The 26,552-nt window shown below is 42.4% G+C and overlaps 1 protein-coding gene across 1 annotated transcript in view; it reads right to left on the bottom strand.

The window, feature by feature from the left end:
* Positions 1 to 255: 255 nt before the first annotated feature.
* hs6st1a (heparan sulfate 6-O-sulfotransferase 1a) overlaps positions 256 to 26,552 on the bottom strand; it is a 60,110-nt gene continuing 33,813 nt past the window's right edge. The window contains exons 2-4 of the mRNA XM_084915798.1: positions 8,496 to 8,718; positions 6,554 to 6,802; positions 256 to 4,435 (exon numbers count right to left, since the gene is read on the bottom strand). Of these exons, the coding sequence (XP_084771924.1) occupies positions 4,130 to 4,435; positions 6,554 to 6,802; positions 8,496 to 8,718 (778 nt within the window). The 3' untranslated portion in view covers positions 256 to 4,129. The remainder of the gene's footprint in view (positions 4,436 to 6,553; positions 6,803 to 8,495; positions 8,719 to 26,552) is intronic.

Genomic DNA, 26,552 nt, shown 5'->3' with positions numbered 1-26,552 from the left:
AAGAAAGAAATCCTTTAGTTACAAATTGGCCTGTGAATGGGAGTGTGGAAACCTGCAGGTCTCGGCTCCCACTCAAGCTGTCAAAAAATCACTGAGTGTAATTGAACATGTGGCTCGTTTTCAAGTTCAGTACCTTGGATGTAATTTCCAGCTATAAAAAAAGAAAAAAAAAAACTATTTTTCATACTTGATAATAAAGTGACAGAATGGGAAACATCAGAAATGACATGCAGTGACAACCACAACACAGCCCGGTCTGTAAAAATGAAATATTTTAATTGGTGGCTTGATGATTCATTTTTGCAATCATAAGAAGCAATCCCAGAAATATGCATACAGAAGGAGCCAGAGACAGACTGCACACCAACTCAAAAACAAAAACAAACAACACACATCTCTATCACACTCTTTAAAAAAATAAAAAGCATGATGCTAGCGACACCCGGGTTGCTTCATTGTCACAAAGAAAAATGCTGTTAAGACATCAGATATACACAGAGATCAGACACAAAAATCTGAGCATAGCTTCAGAGCATCGGTAACTGGAATCATTTCGGTGAAAGGTTTGAGATTTCCTCTCACACTCTGTTCAGGTACGGGGAGTGTTTTTGAGGACTACTACACTTGAAACTGGGACGCTGAAAATGAAACGCTCTTGAGATACAGAATTGGTGTCTTATTTGTTCCGAAACCACTAATGCGAAGCCAGATATTATTGGTTTCGAGCCAAAACATGGACTAATGTGAGTGTGACTCTGAAAAAGAAGTTGTGGGCAAAACGCCCGGAGCTTAGGGGGAAAAAAAAAAAAAAAAAAATCTCCGGTTTGAAGAATACAATGACTGAGACGGAAAAATATGAAAAAGGAGCTCTCTCGTTCTATAACCATTTTCCCTCTCCCTAATGCATTACTTTAAAAGAAGCATATTGGCTCTGGATGTGTCCCAGTACATTTTCATCACCCCGCCCCCCTCGCCCTTGTTCTTTTCTCCTTCATAAATCATCCCTGATTTAAACAGAGCTGATCAAATAAAGAGATCTGCAGGAGGACGGGAGGATCCGGCCTGTTAAATTTCAGCTAAATTGTTCCCTTTGTTTACAAAAAAAATAAAAAAATAAAAAATAACGTTAACAACCAGATGAATCATCTTATGTATGTGGATACCAGGAAAGCAGGTTGTTTGCCTGCATCCTTTGACTGAGGACACAAACAGCGGACTACATTCAGTTTAGATTCTTCCCGTCCCACTTTTACATTCTCTTCATTTTCCCGCTTTATTGCTGACAGTGTTTTCTTGCAGGCAGAGTCGATGAGGGATTTTTTCCAACTCCAATCCACTTTTAAACCCAAATTCTTTCAAAATGCTTCCTTCCATGCATGTGAAACGAATACATTTATTGTTTCCAGCCTGTAACTCAAGCCTAAAGAGAAATCCCACTGTAGCACAAAGTCTTGATTAAGTGATAATGAACAGATGTAGCTTTGCACCATATTTTTCAGTGAGCTGGGCGCTATTAATTTGATGACCTTAAAGTATTGATTATATTCCTGAGACGTGTTCAGCTAACCAGATAAGTTCCCAGCAGTTATAGAAAGGAAACAATCATTGGCAGAATACAGAAAATTGCAGATATCTCTCAGCTGCTATGGACTTAATGTCGATTAGCTACAGATGACTGGAAACTGCTGCCATTAGAGCCCCATCTGTGACCACGTCAGAGGTCCTACGCAACCTTGGGCTATGAAGTCAAAATCCAATTTTCTTTTTACCTGTGATCTGGATAGAAGTTGTGTCTCCAGTTCTCTTTGTGGTAACTCAAGCAGCTACTTACTGTAGAAAACAATAAAATGATGACCATGGGCTAAAGACGCATTTAAATCCGATCTCTCCACAGGCTTCCTGCTCGACCTGTGCCAGTAGCTGGCACGCTGCGTGGAAATAGTTTTTCAGTCTTCCCCATGCAAATATTTAACTTTCCGGTTAAAAAGCTGACCCCTGTGGGAACGTGGAAAAGCCTTTGAAGATACGGCCAGCTGCTGGATAGCACGTTTGGATTCCCTCCTGCAGTTTGCATACATAACGCTACATGACCAAATCACTGAATAACATACAGGGGAACTAAGGTCACAAAAGGAGAAAAATCCTACTAAGCTTACTTATGACTGATTGACAAAAATGCACATTAGGATTTTAAGTGGTCGTACTGATAGTCTTTATACGTAGCCTCATCATGGGAAAGAGACAAAAAAACAAGGGTTAAGGACAGGTCGCGGAGGAGGAGGAGAGGGGAGGGGAGTATTATTGGCTTGCATCAATGTGAGGGTCGCACTGCTCTGACATGCTGCCCTCCACAAAAACAAAAAAGGCATTATAATTGGTCATGAAGCCACTCACTCGCAAAACTCATCGCACATCCTCTGTCAGTCAGTCAGGCACACTATTTACAAAGGCATACACATACGCCAATCAAAGGCATGCTGTACATACTATTTACACAAACACACGCACTCTTGCAGAATTGCACTCATCCACACAGACTCACGAGTAGTCAGAGAAATTACTGTAGTGTAATGCAGACATAGTATCAGCAATAATTATGGTGACTATGATTCCCAGTACATAGAGGCACTGCTACCTCGCCCTGTCCGTTCTTCAGGGTAAAAAGACAGCTCCCACTAACGAACCGCGGGTCACCGGCGCTGTGGGCGCCCTTTCAGCAGGTAGGGCGGAAGCTTCTTTAAGACTGCTACTTTTACAACGCAGTCAGAAGGTAAAAGAAAGAAATGGGAATAAACGGTGAAACTGAAAATGCCACCCACTGCATTAAGAGCTCACATTGCCATGGTGACCAGAAGTTCCATGGCTCCCATCTCAAGCATTTGTCTGAGTTAAGGCTTCCAAAGCGCTTGCCGCTCACACAGTTCCTGGCAACAACCTGCAGCACACTCGCTCCTCTCCCCTCCCTTTGATTTCCTCGCACCTATGTGAGATTCTGCGCTGTAATTGGCTGTCATTCTCTGCAGGATGGAGACCAAAAAAAAGAGAAATAATGAACTTATCAAGCGACAAGGGCTGTGGAAACCTTGACTAGAAAAACAAGAAACAAAAACAAAAATTCCCACCCCTAAGAAGCAAGGCTTCAGTAATGGCTATGGTCCATAGTACATCAATCTAATCCATTTGCTTTGACTTATAAAACAAATAAAAAAAAAGACATAAAGGAATTACTTTTCTTTAGGCAGCAATGTTGGTCTCAGTGTTATTACAATTGTGCTTTTTTTTTTTTTTTTTTTTTTTTTAAAAAAAAAAAAAGCATCAACACAGAAGGAAAAATACAAATAAATTCATCCTAAAATGAGAATGTCACTATTTCATGGCCAAAGCATGTTCATGGGTGAGATGACAGATTTTTTTTTTTTTTTATTTGTAAAGCGGAAAGCTTTTATTACACAACTTTTCTTTCCATCTTTCTGGGGCAGTCTCTGACGCACCTTTTTCTTTGTTCGGCCCAGCAATCAGCGCATTTTCATAGCTCTCCCAGTTCCTTTGAAAGTGGAGAATCCAGGAAGTAGACTGGTCCTTTTTTTCTCCTTTCTCCCCCTTTCTTTCTTTCTTTCTTTCTTTCTTTTTTTTGCAAGGATTAGCGGGAATTCACAGACTTAAATTCATTTTCTCATGCGCCATATCAGGCCATAGAGACGGAGAGGAATACAGAAGGAGGAGCGGAGGCGGGAGAGCTGGTTGGGTTACTCAGCTGTCAGCGACTTTTAAAAATATCTCTCCTCTGCTCAGTCAGTAATGATGATGGGAAAGACAAAGAAATGCACAGGGGAGGAAAGGTCAAGCAGGCGCTAATAACAACTGGGCAAACCTCAATAATGTGAGCTGATGCAATCGACCAAGCTCAGGTTTCCATAGCAACCCACTTGGATTCTGATTCCCGCAGCCCAACTCTGGTAAAGTCTGTTTTCTTTTTTTTTTGTATTTTTTTTTCAGTCAGTCGGGTCTTTGAAGCAGGCGCCACTTTCTGTGAGTGTAAGTGTGTGTCTGTGTGAGTGTAAGTGTGTGTGTGTATGTGTTTGCATTTCACATTACATATGCATGTCTGTTGTTTGTTCTCATTCTTCTGCTACCAGCGGTTGATGATCTGGTTCATGTAGTCCTCAGTGGGGAGCCTGCTTCCCGCCTCCTCCGTTCTACCTCCCTCCTCGCCCTCCTCTCGCTCTCCGTCTCCGTCCTCCAGTGTCGACACCAAGCTCTGCTGGCTGCGGGCGGGCCACAGGCTGATGCCCTGGCGGCTCTGTTGCATGTGGTTCTTGATGCGCTGCTGCCGCCTCTCCTGCTGTCTGGTATACTGGTAGCGCTGCTGGAACAGGTCCCTGGCGTAGTCGTACAGCTCCATGTCCAGCTCGTTGAGCTCCTCTATACGCTGGACCTATTAAGAAGAGAGCAGGAGAAATTTAGCTGGGTGGATGAGATTGGGGGGGAGTGGACAGGGAAGGCTTTTATTAGCTTTTCTAGAAGTTTCAATAGCTCCAGGATTCTTCTTAGATTGCACTGATTTCTAATTGGTATTGTCTCCATGAGATTTTTAAAGTTGACCTCTCACTCTAGTTTGAGGAACCAGAAAGGGTCAGTCATGGCGGACCTTTTTGGAGCACGGTGACCTGACTGCGTCATGCTCTACCTCGTGCTCTGCATCAAGGACGGCCCGGCCGCTTGCTGACAATGCAAAAAACACAAAGTGTTCCCTTATCTGGAGTGTTGATGTAGGCGGGAGTAAAAAGAAAACTCTCTGTGGAGAGATGAAGGTCAGAACACAGTGATCATACTTGACACGCGGCTCATCTCCCCTTTTTTGGTCAACTAAACTCACAGGGGAAGTGAGATGGATCACAAGTAAGGCCGATATGCTTGGAAATGCATGGAACTGAATGTATTATCACTTTAGCCATGGTATTGGATTGCTCTGGGATTGATGTCGAAGCCTTAATTTCTTCATCAACTTGTGTCCACTCCTAACCCAAACACTGACTCTGGGGACACAGGGATATTTCTGTGATTAATGACCCATCAATACTGCTCAATATTACAAACTCAGGCCCAGAAAGTTCCCAAAACACTCAAGGCACAACCCCAGAAACTAAATATAGTCTCAGTTTCCTCCATGCGATGCTGGGAAAGTTTCAAAGTTGGAATTGCGAAAATATCCCATGGTGACATTTGATCACATGCTTTATAGCGCGTCTGCAGAGAGAGGGAACTGAAAGAGAATGCATCGCCAGCGTGGAGACAACAGAAACATGTTGTTTGGTTGTGCCATGCAGCTGGCTTTGTAATCTGCTGTGTGCAGATTGAACATGGAGGTGGGGGGTGTGTGTGTTTAATTAAGAGAATCCCTTTGAAATCTGTGATGGAGTGCTGGATATCATTTGCGAGCCATGTGTGGGATAACAGGGGGAAGCGACGTGATGCGTCGATGTTAGAAAATCTGAGGCGTTTGATCAGCAGCGTGGGGGGGACACCAGCAAAAAGAAAGCCAGGGAGAAGGCGCACGGCTATCTGAGAACAGGCGTCGAATTATTTAGAAACCAGTTTCAAACAAAAACACTCACTGAGATCTTGAAGGGATGAGGGTAAGAGTGGGCTTTTAGCAGCTTTAGAGGAGAGTCTAAAGTAAACAGTCTCCGCCAAACCTGCTGGTATAATTATTTGAATTCCTTTAAAAAAAACTTATTTAAATAATTCAGTTTAGCAGAGCGGCTTCGCAAAGATTTAAACCAATTTTATAACCTACTTTAAACAAAATGCGGCACAAAACGCCACATCTGTCGGACTCCAACCTGTCACAATATGACATTTCCTCCTTTTTGTGATAATAACCAGTGGGTCCACCTTTCCACAGCATCTGTCAGAAGCATATTTTATATTCTCTGCTCCAACTGGTTTTGATGTATAAATCACCAGTCTGCTGTATACTGGAGGAATTCTCTTTTCTTTCTTTTTTTTTTTAAGATGAGAACTGAGCTTAAAAACTCCCACACAAGTGTGAAGAACATGTTTAAAGCTGCTGTTTTCTCAACAGCGACAGTCATTCCAACTCATTTCACAGCAATATCAGACTGCAGACTTTTCTCTCCGTCTCTCTTTTTGACATTTCCCCCCCTTTCTTCATTTTTCGTTTCAGCTTATTGTACTTCTTCCTTTTTCTTCCAGTTTCTATTAAAAAAAAAGTATCTGCCAAGTAATACAAATTTGAATGCAATGAGAAATAAATCATCTTAAAATAGAAACAGCGTGATTATAGTATAAGCTGCTTTAAAATAATTGCCAGAAAATTCTTATTTTTGAACAAATAAGAAAGAAAGAAATGTATAAAATATGTGTATATATTTTTAATTTTTATTTAACTTTTGTTTCAGTTAATTTTTGCTACATCTACTACTTTTGTTACTTTTGTGCAATTTATTTAGGTTTTTCGGGGGAAAAGAGAACTCATATATCAAAGATGATACATCTGGCATTATAGAGTTAAATACAATGTTGCACTTACCGTAGTGTTGTCCAGGTCCACCCCTGCAGCCCGCGTGCTGTTGTACTGCATGAAAGGCCTGATGAAGCGCAACCTGAAGGTTCGTTCAAAGAGGAACTGGGTTTTCCTCTGGTACTCCGTCAAGCCAAAGAAGGCCATGTCTCGTAAGTTCTTCTTGGCAGACTCCAGGAGAAGCTGGGCCCTCTTCTTCTCTGGAACTGTGGACATGTTGTAGCAGCCTACGAGACTCAGGTCCGCCAACATACGAACCTAAAGACGGGAGAAAAGGACGTGAAGGCGGCTGTGCGAGCCCATGGAGTGTCTGTCGCTCACTGCCTGTGCAACAGAATTTATGTAGGTGGTACAAATATTACTTGGACTTTCACTATTCATCGTCCAGCCTTGATCCTGAAATCTTTGATTTTGCCGGCACATCATATGTTATCTTTAAAATGTTGGTATCAGTAACAAATTTCCCTCTGAAATTCCAGTAGCAGGAGCAGATTAGAGCCAAGAAAATTTTGCTCCAAAGTGAGAGATCACTTCATTACCAAGGGTATACGGGGGGCTGTTAAAGGACAGTAAACAAACAGACTGGACATAAATTTGGATTCGCTGCATGCCCGCTGGTCTATCAGGATGCATCAAGTATGCATGTGTGTGTTTGTGCACGTGTGTCACATTTATAAGTCATAGGACCCTGAGTAATAACACCCCGAGGCTCAGATGAGATAAGCTGGCCAACACGTTGAGGTGGGAGACTGAGATAGCATGAGAAAAGGAGGTGTGAATTTGAGGTGTTTATGACCAGAAGGCAAACTCCTGACCGTGTACTAGTAAATGTGTGTGTGTGTGTGTGTGTGTGTGTGTGTGTGTGTGTGTGTGTGTGTGTGTGTGTGTGTGTGTGTGTGTGTGTGTGTGTGTGTGTGAGAGAGAGAGAGAGAGGGAGAAAGATCTAGTGTATTTTCACTCATGCGGATTTCATCTTACAAGTGTACCAGGCACTTTTTATATGTAAGAAATGAAATAAAGTAGTAGGAGAACTTGTTTAACTTTAATTCAAGCCAAAGTGCATCTTTGCTGGTGTTTTCAACATCTGTACAGTAATTCTCATGGTGATAAATCAACCTGATAGGAGAGAAGTCAGGCCTAGTGATGTGATGCAAGTTTGATGGACCATTTTTGACCATTTGTGGGAAAACTGTTAAAAAATCTGTATCTGTAATAATACGAATGTCCAATTTCTTTTCAAACATCAGCATTGGCCTTAAAAATCCTATATCGGTCAAGGCCTACTTACAGTGCACAGGTTTAACTTATTTTATTGCTTATTTTTTAAAAAGTGACAGCACACAGTTAAAAGTATTTGCACAGCGTCTAATTTGCATCTGTTATCCCTGGACAGGTGGATAAAAACAACCACACTTCAACTGAAACGGCACACAAGACAGTGCACAAGACTCTGCACAAAAGTCCATCAGTATTAAATTATGAACCAAATCAATGGATACAAAGGAATAACTCCTGGTGACACTTTTGTGCTGACTTTAGACAAGGTTTGAGGCTGGTTTTATACATTACAAAGCTTCGTGATTCCATTATGTTTATGGTATGGATTTTTGCTTCCTCGCTACTTTTAATAAGAAAGCAAACTGAGCTTTTTTAAACTGTGGTACCCGATCACCAGTCGCTACCACTGCCAAGACAGGCCACACATCTTCTTAGAGGAGACAAAGCAAGACTACAGACAGTTTTAAACATCAGGAATAAATGATAGTAAAATAACAATCTAGCTCTATGAGAATTTGCCAGTACACCTTCTTGTGTGTTATGAGGTAAAATAAAAGGGGGAAAAACATGGTGTACAGAAACTTTTCCAGTGATTTGAGACATTTGGTGTCTGATGTTCTTAAAGTTATTGAGATTAAAATAAACATTGATGCTTATGACCTCCCCCCTGTACCTGTCTGTTATTGGCCAGGTTGTAGGGACAGTCCATGAACTGTTGCAGGGTGCACCCCGACCAGTCGGACCCCTCGTAGCAGGAGGGCAGCTCCTCGGGCGTTGGGGTTCGTCCATCGCACATGTGCAGGGAGGTTTTCCACGTGGCGCCCCGCTGCACGTGCCTCCACTCGCTGAGGTAGCGAGACACGGGGTCCCTCAGCAGAGTGATGTAGTAGAACTTTCTATTTGGGGACAAGGATGGAGCAAAAGGGAGGAGAGAAAAAAAAGCAGAGGTTACCTCAGTTGTACAGAACATTTCAAATGGTGTATGCACAGTTAAAGTCAAAAGGTAAAACCCCTTAATGTTAGACATTTAAGAGAATCAGCCTCGTGTGATGTTGTTTTAAGGGTGCAAAGTGAATTTTATTCGCCTCTTTACACGCATCAAGTATGCCAACAAGAACGCTAAATCAACACGCAGTTCTTTAGCCGACCATATGGTGGCACTGTGTGCAATGGTTTCCCGAAGCAGTTCATTGTGCATGCTCCTAACTCAGGGCTTCACACTGAGCTTGTCATATTTAGTACCACATTATTTGCATTTACTAGAAGCAGCTCCGTGTTGCACAAAAGAAATCTGGGTGGAAGACTGGAAGCCAAACTGCAAATGAGCACGGGAGGAGGAAGTGAGCGAGAGAGTTGATTTGTAAGGCAGAGGGATCGGGTCAGTGTTGGGGCCATGCTGTGCAGGAAAGGAAACTGCTGGCACAAGCACATCTCATGTGTGCAGCACACATCTCCACGCTGCAAACATCCTTCTGTCTCGGGCTCCGACGCACGCGCGCGGCAAACATCCTTTCCCCTTCCTTCGCGCTTGCACCAAGTCTCTCTGAGAGATGACTCATCCCGCATCTTGGATTTGGATGGAACCATTTCTGTGGTGTTTGTCTGTGCGTGTTTGTGTGTGATGTAATGGTGCATAGCACAGTTCAACATCTCTCTAGAGGGGACACTCCCACCAGAGTGGAGACCTTTCTAGGCCTTCACACTCCAGCTAATTACTGCAGTCTAATCAATCAACACATCCTCATTAACCAAAACGCACACATATAACCCACGTGTGTATGCTTATGTGTGACTATGTGCCTGCAGCGTGGCTCAGAGTGGCGGTATGGATTTGTCTGGGCAGCAGACGCACGTCAACTGTCAAAAACACACACACGCAGAGGCACACATGCTGCCCTTTTCCCCTGGGCCTGCATCACATCAGAGGAATGTTTGCAGAGGGAATTTTGTGTGCTGACAGAACTCTACGAAATCGCCTGGTTCACACACAAGCCGCCTCTCATATACACACAGAGTCTCTGCTTTCATCGCTAAATCTTGGGCTTCACACTACAAAGCTCGCCTGGCGAGAGAAGCGGGACTGCTGGGTGGACACAAAGCCCCAAGTGTCACACAAACAGTAGCAGTGTCTGGCTATTAAAAAGTGGCAACATCCCTGAAAATCCAGCAGCACTAGCAGCAGCAGCTGCAGCAGGAGGAAGGAGGGAGATCCTGGACAACAAAACAAATAAACCCAAAATCTAGCCACAGCTGAGAGATAGAGCATCATTATAAAGACAAAAAAAAACTAAATCCAGCAGTTATGAGGCAATCCCGGACAGCTAAAGAAAAAAAAAAAAATCATCTGGGAGACCCTGCACGACAAAACAGCCACACCCCGATTGTAGCTGCAGCACAGAGACATCTCTGCAAATGAAACAAATCAAGTAGCAGCAAGGGGGGGGGGGAATCATGAACAATGAAACGACTAAACCCTCAATCCAGTGGCAGCTGGGAGATCCCAGGCAACGAACCAAACAGACCTTCAATCTCGGAGACAGCGGGGGGGTGGAAATCACAGCCACAGAAACAAGAATCTAAACTCTAAATCCCATCACCCTAAACCTAAAATCTCCCCCACCCCACCCCATCGCACCCATCTAATCAAAAACAGAGGAGAGGCACAGTCAAACTGGAGCCTGCAGGACACCTGAGTACATTATAGAGATTCCTGCGATGACATTATCAAGATTCCTAACACTCCCCAGAGTGAACTCTGTGTGTGTGTGTGTGTTTCTCAGTAAGAATATGCCTATTAAATCAGTGATGACATTTTCCCCCTCTTGGCTTCCATTCCACTGAAAAAACACGGTACTGTTTGGCCCTCGATACAGGAGACGGGAAGGGAGAACGAGGGAAAGGGTGAAAAACGGAGCGGGAGGGAAAAAGAAAAAAGGGGAAGCTAGAGCGAGGGAGAGCGTTAGGAGGGGGCGGAAGAGAATTTCAATTAGTTTTCTAATACTGTGAAAGCAGTGAGGGCCCCAAGCCCAAGTGATTTATCAAAGTTATGGCTCCCGCTATAATGAAGGCTCAGGCATATTACCAGGCAAAATAAATAAATAACACGCACACAAACACACACATGAGGCAACACGCATAGGAACCCCCACACACACACGCAAAGCCAAATAAATGATCTTAAACGGCATGCCGGCCTGTCGTGTCTGCTGGGTCAGGCAGACTGCGAAACCAGTGCCGCGGAGACTTTCTCGCCTTAAAGCCTAATGATGTCTGGCCGTGTACTCGGATCCCAAGGTAATGATGGTTCAACCCACACACACACACACCTAGCCTCGCGTATTTTTACTCACTCACCAGCAAGGCCACTCCCTTTTCCATGTTTTTTCCCTTGGCTCTGAGGGAGCGGAACATTACAACAGGTATTCTGTTTTTTCCCCCCACCACAGGTGACATGGCTCGTAGCTGAAGCTTATGCGCACTTGTCAAATCAGCTTCAAAGGTAATATGAACTGCTCAATCTCTCACCGGCAAGATTAAAGATCGTCATACTCCGGCTGAGCACGGCTGTGGATTCGCAGTCATGACACTGCAGCTTGAAAGGTCCCCTCCTGCAGACTACATTTAAATACATTGCATTGTTTTCCTTCCATAAGATTCGCCGGTTTGCCTTTGCGTTATCTGCAAAAGCAGTCAAAATTACATTTACGAAACACGTCGACTAATCGGCGAACACTTGTAGATTTATCCCGTCAGACTGGTGGTGTGTGGAGCACTGATAAAAAAAAAAAAAAAAAAGACAAAAAAAAGACGACTGCTTGATGGGAAGAGGTGTGAGGAAGCCACTGCGGGGCTTTGTCTAGTACCTCTTTTACTTCATCCCTTTTTACTTTGTCCTGATCAGTAAAACTGAATTCAAAATTGAGGCTATAAGCTCATTATGAAGCTCACTAGCTGACTGGCTGACAAAAACAAAGATAGGACGAAGAACAAAGCAAGCCCATCGTGCAATGATTCCAGTAGTTTTCCATTTCGAGAAATTTCCCCCTCCTTTCCTCCTTGTCTCTTGTGCGCATCTGTATTTTTCCACATTTTTATATTTTATTCACATTTCCAACTTTGCCAAAACTACGACGACGTCAGGAAACACTGAATGCTTGTGATTCCTTGCAAGTTTTGGTGGACAACTTTGAGGACAACTGAATAAACACAAAACGTGCTAGACTCATCCCTCTATAACAACGCAGTCCAGACTCTCTACAGTGCAAGTAAGTGTGACAACAAGTGAGGTTGCTGAGTGTTATCAAGAGGAAACACACAGAACTTGGGCCGGCTACGGTCCCTGAGAGCCCGGAAAAAAACATAACCCTGTTTCCTGAGGACCTCAAATCATCACTTCTACAACTTCTACCTCCTTTTTTTTTTTTAAAGCCTCTATTTCCTTCTGTTTAAATCTTTCCTTCCCTCTGGGTCGTCTACTTTAGCCCATCCAATCTAGGAAATTATTTTTTTCCTTTTGGAGTAACACCCTGAAACTGCGACACCCAAATCTTTCTCTACCACTTTACTGTTAATTAGTAAAATATTAGAAAGCAAGACTGCCATTAATTAGGGTAAAGAGGTCTGCAGGTTGTCCTCCAATTAAAATCTCTTTTTTAAGAAATACCAGAGGTTCGCTTCAGTACACAAGAGATACAAACAGTTTTTTAATGCCTTAAGAACAAGAAAGGGTTAAGACAACTTGTTTAAATATAAATCTGAGAGTGTTTACATGCGTAAATCATACTCATCCGGCCCTATAAACACAGTGACGCCAACAGCACCCTATGATGTCGCAGCCATGATTTATTAATAGTCTGGACGGTCGGTGGAACCAGATCCACTCAAGAATGAACTTTTTCCACCTCTAAAAATGGAATTGGAAGCAAAACCACCGCAAGGAGAGTCCAAACTGACCATTACGCTTTACCGCCAACGCCACAAGCTGGTGAATTTCTCTTCAAAAATCAGACGAAAAGGTCGGAAATAGCAGGCGAAAAACTTGCACGATGTGCAGAATATCCTCAGATTGCTGGTCGATTATGCAAAGATTTGAAATTCCAGCAGCACATCTTGTTTCTTAAAGATGATGAAGAAACGCGGAGGATAACTTGTGTAAAAATGAACCTCATTTGAGATAAAACAAGCAAATTAAAATGTACTTTATTTCACTTAATGTGTTCAAAGTAGGGAGGATTGATTGAAATTGGGATACTGTGATCAGACATTTGCCAGAGGTGATCAAATCCCATCACTTCTTTCTGTCAAAATCCACCATGTGGTCCAGTTAGAAGTTTACGGTCTTCTGCATGGTGGCAATAACGAAGACTAAAACGAAATGCATCAGGAACGCAGAGCACGTTTAAATGTAAACCATATAATATAAATACATAAGTATTGGTTTGCACATTCGGCTAACAAGCAAAAGCTCTCAAGTTTGATCCTGGGAGGAGACAGAAAATGCATCAGAAAATGCATCCGACATAAAAACCTGTCAAATAGGAGCCTGGGAGATATATATATATCTCTATATATCTATATACATGTACATAAAATCACAGTTACAGCCATCATTTTTAACATCACAGCTACGTTTGATACATAAGCGGTTTTTAATTAGCACCACCACAAAAGATGCCAGAAATCGGACTTGAACATCCTCTCCTTTTAGCACTTGGTAAAATATATGCAGGTGTGGCTTTGCTCTTATTTCTTGTCACATTTAGATTTCTTCGCCCGAATACCACAAACGAACATCAAGATTTGACGAGGTCTACACCAAAAACGAAAAATAAGAATCAGATTTTGAATGTGTGCGTGTGGTTTAACTCTCAATAACAGGCACTTTGAATGCTGGCAAAGGAGCTGGTGTGTGGAATAATATGGCTGTAAATTCAGATGACATCAGCCATGTTGGAGTGAAAGCAGGGATCAACATGTCGGGACTTGACTCTCAGCAGACTACCACTGAGGACTTCCTTCACGTCATCATTTGGATGAACGCGCACACTCGACACAGGCCTAAAATAATTGATCGTCAGATTGGACACATGTTGACCTCATTTCATAAATCAAGTAGTGAGTCTTTTTGGGAGTTGGCAGGCTTCAAGCTCCAGAACCGTCCCCCCCCCCCACAAAGCTGACTTATAGTGCCCGTTTGTCCCTCTAAAAGGTGATCTCTTGAGGCTAAACCTCACCTCTTGGCCTCCCCCCTACTCCTGTTTTCCTGTTCTCCGCTCTCCATCCGTCATGTCATCCCGTGTGTCCCAAGTGTCTCTAGCCAATAATGACGCACCGAGACAGACAGAAATAGACCCTCCGGTTCAGACAAGCTCTCCGGGCGTCTTCTTCTTCTGGCTGCCCTAGCTCACTCTTCCTCCCTGTACCGCTTTCTTTGTTAGTTGATCAATAACAGCCTCAGGACTCAGACAGCCTGCCTTGGTAATATGGACTTTAAACACAGAAGACGTATGAGAGACTGAGTGGAAAGAAAACAGAGTGGGAGAGAAGGGGGAGGAACAGGAGACAGTGGGGACAGCGCTGGGGTGAGGGGACGCAGAGGGAGCACGGTGGGATCAAGCAGACATCCAAGAGCGTTTGTGGTTAAATATTAAGGACATTAACAGAAATTCTTTGTTCTCTCAACAGCAAGAGAGGAAATTTATGGTTTCTAAATATTTTCCATTTAGCGTATCCACATTTTCTCTATATCAAAACACCCTGACTTAGATTTTTGGATGCAACTGGATATGTGCTGATGTGTCAAAGAAAATGTGACTGGGATAAGTTGGCTAAGGCCAACCTTCAGAGCAACAGAATTCATAATTATATCACATTATGACCTGTAACTGCAATCATTATTTGGCAAAACAGTGAAAAATCAGTTGTCCCTAACCATATGTAACATCCACTAAGGGATTGCTTTGTGCAACTAAATGTCCAAAACCCCCCAAAAAACAGCAAATCAAACCATTTAATAGAGAACCTGATGTCATTTTGCTTAATGAGACAATATTACTGAGCGGTCTATTTGTGATTGAGAGTAGAAGTAAAAAAGGGCCCTAGTTGAACTGATGTTGAAATGAGAGTCGGTGGTTTTTATCTAGTAAATTGCAGACATTCACAAGCAGGTTTTGTAGTAGTTACACAAAACCAGCAACTTAGATTTGTACTTTTTTTTCTCCCTTAGAGAAATCACATTATCACGCTGATGATTAACATCATCATTCAGCTTCACAATCAGACAGGATTACTGCCACTATTAAAATGCAAAATGAAATCGTTGATTAACTGATCAGAATAGGTAAGAGGAAATTAATTAGCACTATTAATGATCTAATTGCTCATTTATTCAGTCTGTATATTGAACACTGGTTGGCTTCAGCTTATCAAGAGTGTGGATTTGCCTCTTCTTTTTATCTCTCCGAGTTCTGGACTTTCTTCTTTCAGACACTGAAAATGAGTGAAAAAGCAGTCAATCCAGTCTTAATAGGTGACCATTTATTCATTTATTTATTTTTATCCTTTTTTGTTTTTTAGTTAGTTTAGGCCAAACGCTTACCTACGAATCATTCAAATATAAAAAAGGTATCTAACTGAAGGGATGAGCCAGTGCTCTGTCTCCACACAACCAATATCACAGCAAAGAACCAATTTTAAGTTGTATCTTTAGGCAGTAGCAGCCTGACACGATTTGTTTCAATTTCTTTAGTCAAATCTAAGCAAAGATAACACAATTTCAGAGGCATAAAATAGTTTTTGTGCACCAACTAGTTGATTCCTAAAGAACTATTAGTAAAAAATGAATAGTTTGACATGATGTGTATATAGACTTTTCTTTTAAATTATGAGTAAATAGGTGAAGAACAAAAAATAAGTGACAGGTTTAAAGAAAAATATCTACAGCAGATGAACAGTGAAGTTATGCCCTTAAGAAATAGGAACAAATCCAGTAAAGACTTAAAAGATGAATCTGGTCCTTCAGTTTATCCATCTACTGTTCACTGAAGCTTCAATGGAAATGGTCTCAGTGGCTGTCAAGAAGCAATTATTAAGAAAGGGAAACTGGTAGAATAGGTTGGGGTTTCCCAAAGTATGCAAATACTAGAACGAAATTTTGTGGCAAAAGGTGTTATAGAGGGAGGAGTCGTAAATGTGAAGTTTTTGGTTCAAAATTGTCATTGATGGAAGTATGAATAAGATTTTGAGCCACTATGCACTGTATATTGTACTTCCTTGTAGGGCTGGGCCATATCATACCGTTCACGGGCAACGATAAGAAAATGAAATATCGCGATAGAATATGGGTAAAACGCGCATGCGCAGTACCTTTGTTTTCATACGCACATGGCAGAAAAAGCGTGGCGGCGACGAAGAATGAGAAGGGCGACAGCGGATCGTTGAATGAAACCGATGAACCAGAATTGGTTTGTAAAAATGCTGCAACTTCAGTGGTGTGGAACTGGTTTAGCTTTCATCCCTCAGATACACAACAAAGCACTATTTTTGGTAGCGCATGCTAGCGAGCCGTCGTTATTACCGTGTTTTTTGGAAAATACGGCACACTTAAAATCAATCCTTTGATTTTTCTGAAAATCGACAGTGCCCCTTATAATCCCGTGTGCCTTATGTATGAATTCTGGTTGTGTTTACTGACCTCGAAACGATTTTATGTCGTACACGGCGCTCGAAAATCTGACAAATGTTTTAGTACGACTTTGCTAAGCTACGAACCCGCACCGCTTGATGGATTGTCGGAGCATTACGGCTATCGTAGGCAGGCGCCTCGCGGAGTGATGCGTACTGTGCTTCAAGATAATATTACCGTATTGTGTGTGTATAACCTCTTTTTAAGTTTTGTGGATATTATACATGGTTATGCTGAGGATATGTCGGCCAATTTCCACTGAAATGGTTAAACTGTCAGCAAGGAATTTGCATTTGCACTGTTAAATTTTTATATAACTTTAATGCACATAAAAAACAGCTGCTAGTTTAAGTAAAAATACATTGATGGGATTTTCTTTGCACTAATAAAGTTGTGGAGTTGTAAAGTATTTTGTCTAGTGTCAATTATATCGTCAGTTATATCGTTATCGCAAATTTTCAAATGTATATCGTGATAAATATTTTTGGTCATATCGCCCTGCTCTACTTCCTTGTACGTTTGCACATGTTTCAATAGCTCCCATTTCATTTATGTCACCCAGCAAAATATAAAGAACTGAGGGGTGACTCAAGAGTTTTTGGTAGGACTGCAAGACTAGCAAAACAACAATTACTGTAGTTGCATTAACCAGCCTTTATTACTCATTATTTTGTCAAGAGAATGAAACCAGTGCCATTAGGCGCACATTTTGCCAGCATCGCCCCCAAAAAGGAGTCTTATTATGATGTACAGTAACAATTTTGAATCGGCGTTCCACTGGGGCAGTAAATTTGGATCCAACACAGAGAATGCTTCAGAGCCCCTGCAGTCATTAACAAAGCATTCAGGCGAGCTCTTCTCTACAAGCAAGGTATTCTTCACAAAAAAAAAAAAAAAAAAAAATGCAAGTTGGCAATGCAAGTGGGAGTTGCTGTGCGACCATAACTAAAAGAGCGTGTGAAACCTTGGCTTTTGCCATGAGTGCAAAATAACTCATGGCTCGCTGCATTTCAGCACAGAAATGCATCCTCTTCGTGATTACAAGACAAAGAGGAGCAGCAAACAGGGAGCAGAATGCCTCGTATGGAAGTGTAGCCCACGGCTTACGGAGCTGTTCGTTACAGTTCGGGAATGGACAAAAACAAAGAGAGGGCAGGAGGAAAAGAGAGACAGGGGAGGGAATCCCCTGAGTGCAAAGCTATGTTCGGCAGGAATGTTCGGCCGCCTGTTCGCTCATGTAACTTGGCTGGCAACAGCCCAGAGAACTGTCTGACAGACGGAGGGAGAGCGAGAGGGAGCCGGGAGAAAGTAAGATGGATATGGTGAGAGGTAGATGGGTGGAGGACAAGGAAAGTTGCACAAGAAATCACAGATCATTTTTCATGTTTTTGCAATTTTTTGTTATGCGCGCATGTTAGGATAGGAAGATGTGGCTATATGAGATGTATCTGCAGCAGATATACAATTCTTAAATGTCGATGTTTCCCTCAACATTTAGAGTGGAAATGATGATTAATTGATTATTCAGCCATCCAGACAAGTTAACCTGCAGCTAGCACGACAGTTGATGAATGTCTCTGTTTTTGACAAGCTGGGACGGTTTGATATTTATCAAAGTAGTTAGCAACCACTTTCATGTCCGTGATACGCACTCATATTCATTCCAGCATGTAACGCTCATCACTGTGTGACCAAAAACAGCAGTTAAATTTTGTGATGCAGAGTGAATTGGCTCATTTTAAGAAAAGACCCCTCCCCCTCCCCAAATCTGAGTTTATCTTCAGTTTTAAGGGAGATTATGACAAATAACTGCAGAATGTGTGCTAAGTTTGCCTCTGGGCTGCAGCTGTGTCCCAAAGTAATAAAGAAGTGATTATTAACTGAATTGGGTGCAAAAAGGACCACAACTGTCACGATCTGAGGAGGCAGACCGTGCGGTGGTGTGTGTGGTGGACCCAGGTGCGAACACACGAGAGTAGACTGGAGTAAACTTAACTGAAAGCGAGCCTTTATTGTGGCTGGTGACAAGGAGTGCAGACAAGGCAGAAACGCAGTGACAAACTAAACTATGACTAAACTGGGAAAGTAAAAGACACAGGAAACCATAACTATGAATACTAAGACTGGCTGTGACAACATGGAGGGTGGGAACACAGACGACGCGACACAGACTACATGAAACCCAGAGACTAAATACACATGAGGGATGATCAGGGGAAGTGGCCACACATGGGAGCACAGCTGACACACATGAACCTAACGACAGGAGAGGTGAAACTAAATACACTGACATTGAATACAGACTTTCAGAGTAAAACAGGAAACATGGATATTAGACATGACATGAACTAAACATAACCACGCAGACATGACGCATGAACCAGGGAGACTTAGTACAGGGGGAGACAACAAGACTAAACAGCAACCTAGAAATTAACTAGGTGAACTAAGCTAAGGCACAAATAAATACAAAAGATACATAAAACTCAAACACTGGGTCACTCGACCCAGGACCATGACAACAACGAGAGTATAAAGATCGCAGAGTGTGGAATAAAGCACTCTAAGCAAGTTTAAGAAATAGTGCACGGAAATAAAGTGGAAATGTATGCTAAGCTGCAAAAAAAATCCAATAAAACAATCTGCTATAGTCTCCCAAAGCTGAGACAAATAATCGTTGTTGTAAGTGTGAGCGCAGTAGTAATAAAGATTCAGTAATCAGAGTCCTTTTTCATAATCATGCATCCAGTTAAGCAGAGGAAATGTGAGCCAGGAAATGAGAGGGATGAAGGTGGAGCGTCACGCTGTTTAAGGTAACAGACTAAACCTGATATCCTGTTGTGTGTGTGCGTGCGTGCGTGCAAAAGTCCCCTCCACCCAGCATCATGTTCATATGCCTCCTGATACCGAGGTCAAAGCAATCACTTTGCTGACATATGGAAAAGCTGCAATCAACGCAACCTCACCCACTCCTATTGCACAAACGCACCCGAGCACACGCCTGCAAGTTGTGACATAATCCTCGCCATATGCGGTGATGTTAGATTATTGATATGTCCCAACAGTTCACTTATTCCAATGAAGGGGAGGGGGGAGGAAGAAGAGGAGAAGAAGACGGAGGAGGAGACTGTGCGGAGTTTGGGGGCAATTAAAAGGCTGGATAACGAGGCTAATGAGTAGACAGGTGGCCCCATTACAGAAGCAGCCGCGCACACTCATTAACACACACACACACAAAAACCTCCCCTCTGGCTGGGATTAGTGTGTGCACTTTATGTGTGTGCATGTGTGCATGTGTGTGAGACAGAAAGGGAGAGAGACCCCCCTGTTTGTCCGTTAATCAGTCGCCACATACGAGACTGCAGGCAACAGGGTGTTTTCTGTGTGCGTGCATTGTGTTTGTGTGTGCGTGCGTGACTGGAGGCGAGAGTGTGAAATTGGAGTGATAAGGCAGTTAACATTCAAACCTCCCCACCTGCCTTGCGCAACCCTTTCCACGCGCAGAGATGCCACGGCGCTCTCTTTACTTCTCGGCTCCAGCGCTACATCTATATATGCATGCGCGTGTAGAGAAAGTAGGCATTCAGCTGTGTGAATAAACAGGATAATGAGATATTGCTGAGCCAGTAGCAGCGGTGGATAGTGTACGCTTGTGTGTTCGTTACCGAGAGACAAAAAAGGCGAGGAGGCAAAAAAGCGAGACTGGGATTTTTCTTTCGTTTGAAGTAAACATCCTTTTAAGGTAGTGTCAAGCGTTTGCCCGAGAACGCTAAAAAAAATAAATACATTTTTAAAAGAGCAGCCTGATGCGGGTGTAATTACGCAGACATAGATAGGCACGCTGATGCTTCACGATTACCCGGAAAGTTGAGCATACATGCAGCACAAAGAAAAACAAAAAACAAAAACTGCAGTCACATGAGGATAAATCTCAGTATCCTTGAAAAGTAAAAAAAATCCTCTTCAGGTAAAAAAACATATATATAAATAAATATATTCTCAGGCAGTAAGACAAAGAGTTTACTTAGAAACAAGTCAGGGATGGAAAGAAAGACAAGTCAGGAAAAAGAGGTAGTGTAGAGGTAAAGACTAGGTGGAGTTAGGAAGGAAAAATGTGAGCACGGAGACTTTGAGGAGCCAAAGGCCAGGAGAGCCCAGTGAATTTGGAATATATTCCTGCATGTCAGTGGAGCTTGTATTGGTAGTAGTTATTATCTTTTTGACTGAAAACGGGGAGAAGGGAGATGTGGGGAAGTCAGTCAGTGAGTCAGCCAGGCCTGGAGACAAGCCTGAGGCTGGATTTACGCGGTCCGGCCTAGGAACCACAACCTCACCCTGGGGAATAGGACGGGGACAATTGGTTCTTTAAGAATGGAGGGAAAAGTGTGAAGGGAGGAGGAGGAGGAGGAGGGGTGAATGTGTGTGTGTGTGTGTGTGTGTGTGTGTGTGTGTGTGTGTGTGTGTGTGTGTGTGTGTGGTTAAGGGGTCCTCTAAGCCCAATTAAGCCTGACTGCATGTCGGAGGGCTGTGCCAAACATGCCCCACCTGTTTAGAGAAGGCCAAGGGGCTAATGAGCAGTGCCTGGAGGGAGGGACTGGCATGAACAAGGCGTGGAGGAAAATGGGAAAGAGAATTCCAGGGAATTAAAGAATAAAGGTGGCATTCCCTAGATTGTGTCCCCATACACTCTCTCATTATGCAGCCACAACTTGGAGACACAATGTCAGAGGGATTTCACAGCTAAAATTAGCCTTTGTTATCATGCGCAATCATACGACACAGGCTATATACATGTGACAGGGCAAGGCAAGTCCAAACGCACAAGACACACACGCACACACACACACACACACACACACACACACACACACACACCCTCCAATCAGTCGTGCAAAAACAAGCAGCCAAGGAAATTACAATCAGAGATGGTCAGCAGAGGCAGGAGAACAGGAAGAAGGGGGCATAGCACAATAATAACAGCCAAATATTGTGCAACAGGCGCAACAACTGATTTCTACAGAACGCCTGTGTTGTGTGTGTCTGTGTTTGTGCGTTTGGGTGAAAGAAGACTATTGTCTAGTAACATAACTCGAGCTCACAGCTCCAGCTTTGTCTCGAATAAGCTGTGAGGCTATAGCATCCTTCCTCCTCGCCTTCCCTCCCTCCTTACCTTCAATCTCTTCAATAAGGGTCAATCTATTCCTAAAAGAGCTGTTTGACATTTTGGGGTGCAAGTTAAATGAGAAGCTGATGTATAGCTATGGCTAACAGCCTGGTAGCTTAAGAGGCCTTTAAAAAAAAAAAAGCAAAACAAAAAACCCCAGCAAGTCCTCCCTCGTCTGAAAGTCATTAAATCTGCCTACAAGCTTGCTAATTAACATGTTATGACTCGTCCGCTTAAGTGTTATAAACACTACTTGAAATAACCCCACAATAACCCTATTACACTAACTGCATTATAGTCTGCTAAAAATCCTCTATCAAAAACAGCCTGTGACAGGCAAACGAGAAATTATGTAAAATGGGAAAGACTGTGGAAAGACCTGTCACGGTCTAAAAATATTTAGGCAAACAATCATGTAAAATTACAATTTGTGGCTTTCACACTTTTTGCTCACAATTTTTGTGTTGATTAAAGAAAAACGGTTAGATATTGGAGCTTTAGAGACACTAATAGGCAAATTTATTTAATGTGACCAAAGCCACATCTGACTTTGGAGCTTAGCCTTATTTTCCTGTTAGAACAGAGCATAACAGGGGAAAGGGTACGGCCCATGAGCCACACAGGCCTAGAGATTAGGAGATTGGTCACTGACCAATTGCAACTACCTGTTGCTAGGAAAAACCCGACTGGTTTGCAGGTGGTTGCTGGTTGTCACCAGGTGAAATTGGAGAATTTCAAAGTAAAGGTCGTGCCTTGTCACAGCAACCAACATGTTAGAAAAGGCAAGACCTTTACTTTAAAGGTGAATAGTCTCCCTTTTAGTTTACATTTCACATTCAATAGTTTCACTAGCACTCCGTGACTGCAGCAATTAACAGGTGACCAAATCAATCTTAAGGAGGTTTCTGGTGCAGCACTGTACAGCTTTTAGAGGCCGAGTTCACCTAACGGCTGCAATAGTTCTCCAGGGTTTCTCAAGCTCTTTCAAAGTGCTGTTGGGGATCTTGACAAAATTATAAACGCTGAAAAGTACAGTCAGATTTCAAACCACCGTGCAATACCATGTGGGAACAATCTGATTGCCAACGGCTTCATTTTTCAGCATGATAATAATCCCAAATACACTGCCAGTGAAGTAAGAGCGCACCTGAATAGAAAAATACATCAGTCATGAATTGGCCTCCCTAGAGCCCAGACATCAACATTATTGAAGCAGTGTGGGATCATCTTGACAGAAAATGCAACAAAAGGCAGCCAACATCCAAAGAAGAGCTCTGAATGGCTTACAGGATGCCTGGAGAACTATTCCTGAAGACTACTTAAAGGTTTTCAGGTACTTTAATAGAAAAAAAGAATGTTGTACTCATAAATATAAACCGATTAGTGTGAATCAGATCTATGTTTAATCATCAGGAAAGACAAAACATGACTAGAATGTGGATTAAAAACGTCATCATCTTCCTCCTCACCTCAAGCTTCACCTCCTAAGCTGAAGTCAGGGCTCTAACACACAAAGCTGTGCATAAACATGCTTATTTATTCCTGATATCGTCACAGTTACTTATTGTCAGATTACATATGCGGCCCTCCTGTCTCCATGGCTGACAGCAGGCCAGCTAAACAACAACAGCTGGTTAGAGACTAATTTTATTGCAGCTAATGTTAAGCTAACTTTCTCTCTGATAAACAGTTTGATCACATTCTCAAATGTTAAATGTCCGAGTCCAAAAATCCAGGTTAAAGAAAGCTTCACTAAATCTAGCTAACAACAATAAAAACACCAGCCCTTAATAATAGAAAAATTCTATAACTCACTTCAGTATCACCGTCACCTGATTCTTAAACTTGTATTGGACTCCTTTCACAAAGTGTTACAGCCTGGCATAGGTAAACAGCCGACTGACATCCTACACTCACTACAGATGAACAATAGACTGAGTTGTTTGTTCTACACTGGCCACCGTAGCCAGGATTTTGCACTTGGATTGGGAGGAAGGAAAACAGAATTCAGTTGACAGGAATTTGCAACCTACTGACATCTAGTGGTGAAATTTTACATACTGTAACTTTAAAGAAATTATAAAAAAAACTTGCCCCAGAGTTCAAGAAGAATAAAGGTCATACCAAATATTGATTATCAAGCTCGTTGGAAATTTTATTTAAACTGAGTTCGCTCTATTTTTGCCTTACATAGTGCATTTCCATTTACTTTTGCATGTTTATCATTTTGGTAAAATCTAAAGAAAATAAGATGGCTCAAGACTTTTGCACATTATTGTGTGTGTTTTTTTCTTATTTCGTTGCACCAGTGCACTGTTGTTCAGATAAGACAGAAGTTTTCTAGTGAAACTTGAATCAAGACAGTTTGTGTGCGCATGTGTGTGTGTGTTTGTCCAGCTTGATCAACATCAGTTTATTCCTTTAATTATCCACTGACCAACAGCTTTAAATACACACTTACACATTCAAGTGACCAGAGCGTTAAGGGGGATTTTAACTGCTTATTTAATTCTTCACACAAGATCACGCAAACACATACACGTTTGCGCTCCACACACACACACAATCAACTGGCAGCTGCTATCAGTGAGATTAAGGCCAGTGTGACAGACGTGATTTCAGGCTACATCTGCGACAAAGAGAGCAGAATAAACCAATGCAGAGCAACATGCAGCTAACGTACACCGAGCAGCAAATTGTTCCTAGCTAGTGGAGAGGAAAAAAACAAGAAGGAAGAGGAAAAGCAGTGGAGCCAGGCACCATCTGTTGGGTGCATATTGACTGTGCATTCAGAGATTCAAAAGGCTGTTAATTCTGCACAAAACCCAACACAGAGGGCAGCTGGAAAGACCTGGAAATGCTGTTATGAAGTAACCTTTAAACAGGAATTAGAAAAGGCAAAAGAAGATAAGATGTAAGACTGAAGAAGGATGAAAATCCATGCCCTTTTGATGTCTCCGTCTTGGGTTAAAAGGAAGAAAAGGATTTAGAAAAAAGAAGAAGAAGAAAAAAAAACAGGTGTTGTGTTTGCATTTGATGCAAGCAGGCTTTCAGCAAAGGAACCTGGCCTTTGGTCATAGCTAAAATTGAATTAGATCTCCATTTAGCCTGCCACAAACAGCTCTGCTCTGCCAGTGCCCATGTTCTCTTCTGCTCTCAGCTCCGTCTCCCCTTTTCTCTCACGACTCCCTCTTCCTCTATCCGTCTTATACCATTACGAATGACACCGAAAATAATTGAAAAGCCCGCTCCGTCCTCCACAAAACTTCAAACCTGCTTCTCAGCATGGAAAGAGGGAGGCAGAGAGATAGAAGAGAGACTGAAAAAGAAAAGTGAAGTATAGAGGGGAGTATTTTTTGTGGTGGTGGGGGGTGTTGAGCTGCTCATTGATATGACAGTTTGATTTTCTGGGCTCTGCTGTGAAGCAGCTTAAGGGGGCATCCCTCTATTATAAGGCCCGTGACATCTAGCCTCTCTAGCTCTTCAGCCTTCACCCTGCATATGTGTCTATGTGATTCTAAGCTGTGCATGTGTGGCTCTAAGTACATGTGTTTTTCACCGTGTGCGCATGTGTGTGTGTCTGTCCGAGTCAGACGCTCCCCTGAGTTTCCAATCTCGGATCACATGCAGGGGAATGTGGAGTTGGAGCAGCTGCTATCCTGGCAACGCTCCTCGCCAACCAACTGGGATAAAAACTTACCAAGCATCAACACCCCGACATTCAACACAGCAGAGGACACGGTACATGCAGTGTGTATGTATATGTGTGTGTGTGTGTCAGCTTAAATAACCATTCATGTTGTCAGCAACTATTACGCATTCAGCTGAGGACCCTACCCGGAATTATTTAGTCGGAATTCAAAAGCAGGACAATTGTAAATGTTGGTATTTGGAATTTTTTCCATTTAAAAAAATCAAAAGCCCAGAGACCTGTTTTGGTATCAACAGCGCCTTTCAGAATTTGTGCCACCTGGTTGGATTTGGCATAAAAATCTATTCATTTACTTTATATAACTAAAGTGGCATAAGGCTGCTGTTCTCCCAGCACGAATCAACCACATGCTTTGGGATTTTCTTCCAATAGAAGACGAATGACATGGAAAAACAACAAGTGAAAGGCTGATGGAAAAAATATACATCACAGCTGACGGGTTTATTCTATCCTCCAAAATGAAAGTAAACAAAGGCCAAGGGTCAAAGCTGGAGTGCTCCCTTTAGAGAGGCAAGAAAAATGAAAATAGAGTGAATAAATATCTCCTTTAATGGTCATGTAATGGGACTAGTCCTCGTACAGAAACAAAAGAACAAAAAGCCAGCTGAATAGAGAGTTTGGGTAAAGGGTGTAACATGTTTAATGAGAGCAAAAACTGGAAGACCGTGAAAGACCATTTAGTCTCATGTGAACCAAAAAAAAAGGTTGTTTGTAGCTTATCGTGCGCAGGTCTGAAATCAGCAAAAGGAAATCTTGATTGTCTCAAATCACACTCTTTAACCCCTCGAACCCTCAACAAGGGGGGAAAAAAAAAAATTCTGCATGCATATTTTTATGAAAACATAACAGCCAGCGCTTTTAGTTCTTATTAGTAGTTCTTATTTTGGTGGTGCCAGGAAAGGCATCCGGCATAAGCTCTGCCAGATGAAAAACACTCGGAGCGGACTTTCCCAAACTCAAAAAACTAAACAACAACACACATGATCTATTGAATCCTGCAATTTAAATTCCTATTCAGATACCGTTTTCCTGTTTTGATGAGAGAGAAGGCTTCACATCCAGCTTCATGTTAACAGAAGCCTGTAAAACTGTGGCTGGGTGCACGTGTTCAGGTGCTGGCCGCGTGAGATCACAGCCTTTGAACACAAAAGATATCATAACGCACACCAGT

This window comes from Perissodus microlepis, chromosome 19 (assembly GCF_051167445.1).
Source record: "Perissodus microlepis isolate ML-2025 ecotype Zambia chromosome 19, ASM5116744v1, whole genome shotgun sequence".
Taxonomy (NCBI): domain Eukaryota; kingdom Metazoa; phylum Chordata; class Actinopteri; order Cichliformes; family Cichlidae; genus Perissodus; species Perissodus microlepis.
The sequence above is the reverse complement of the archived record's forward strand: the minus strand, read 5'-3'. Positions and strand labels throughout refer to the sequence as shown.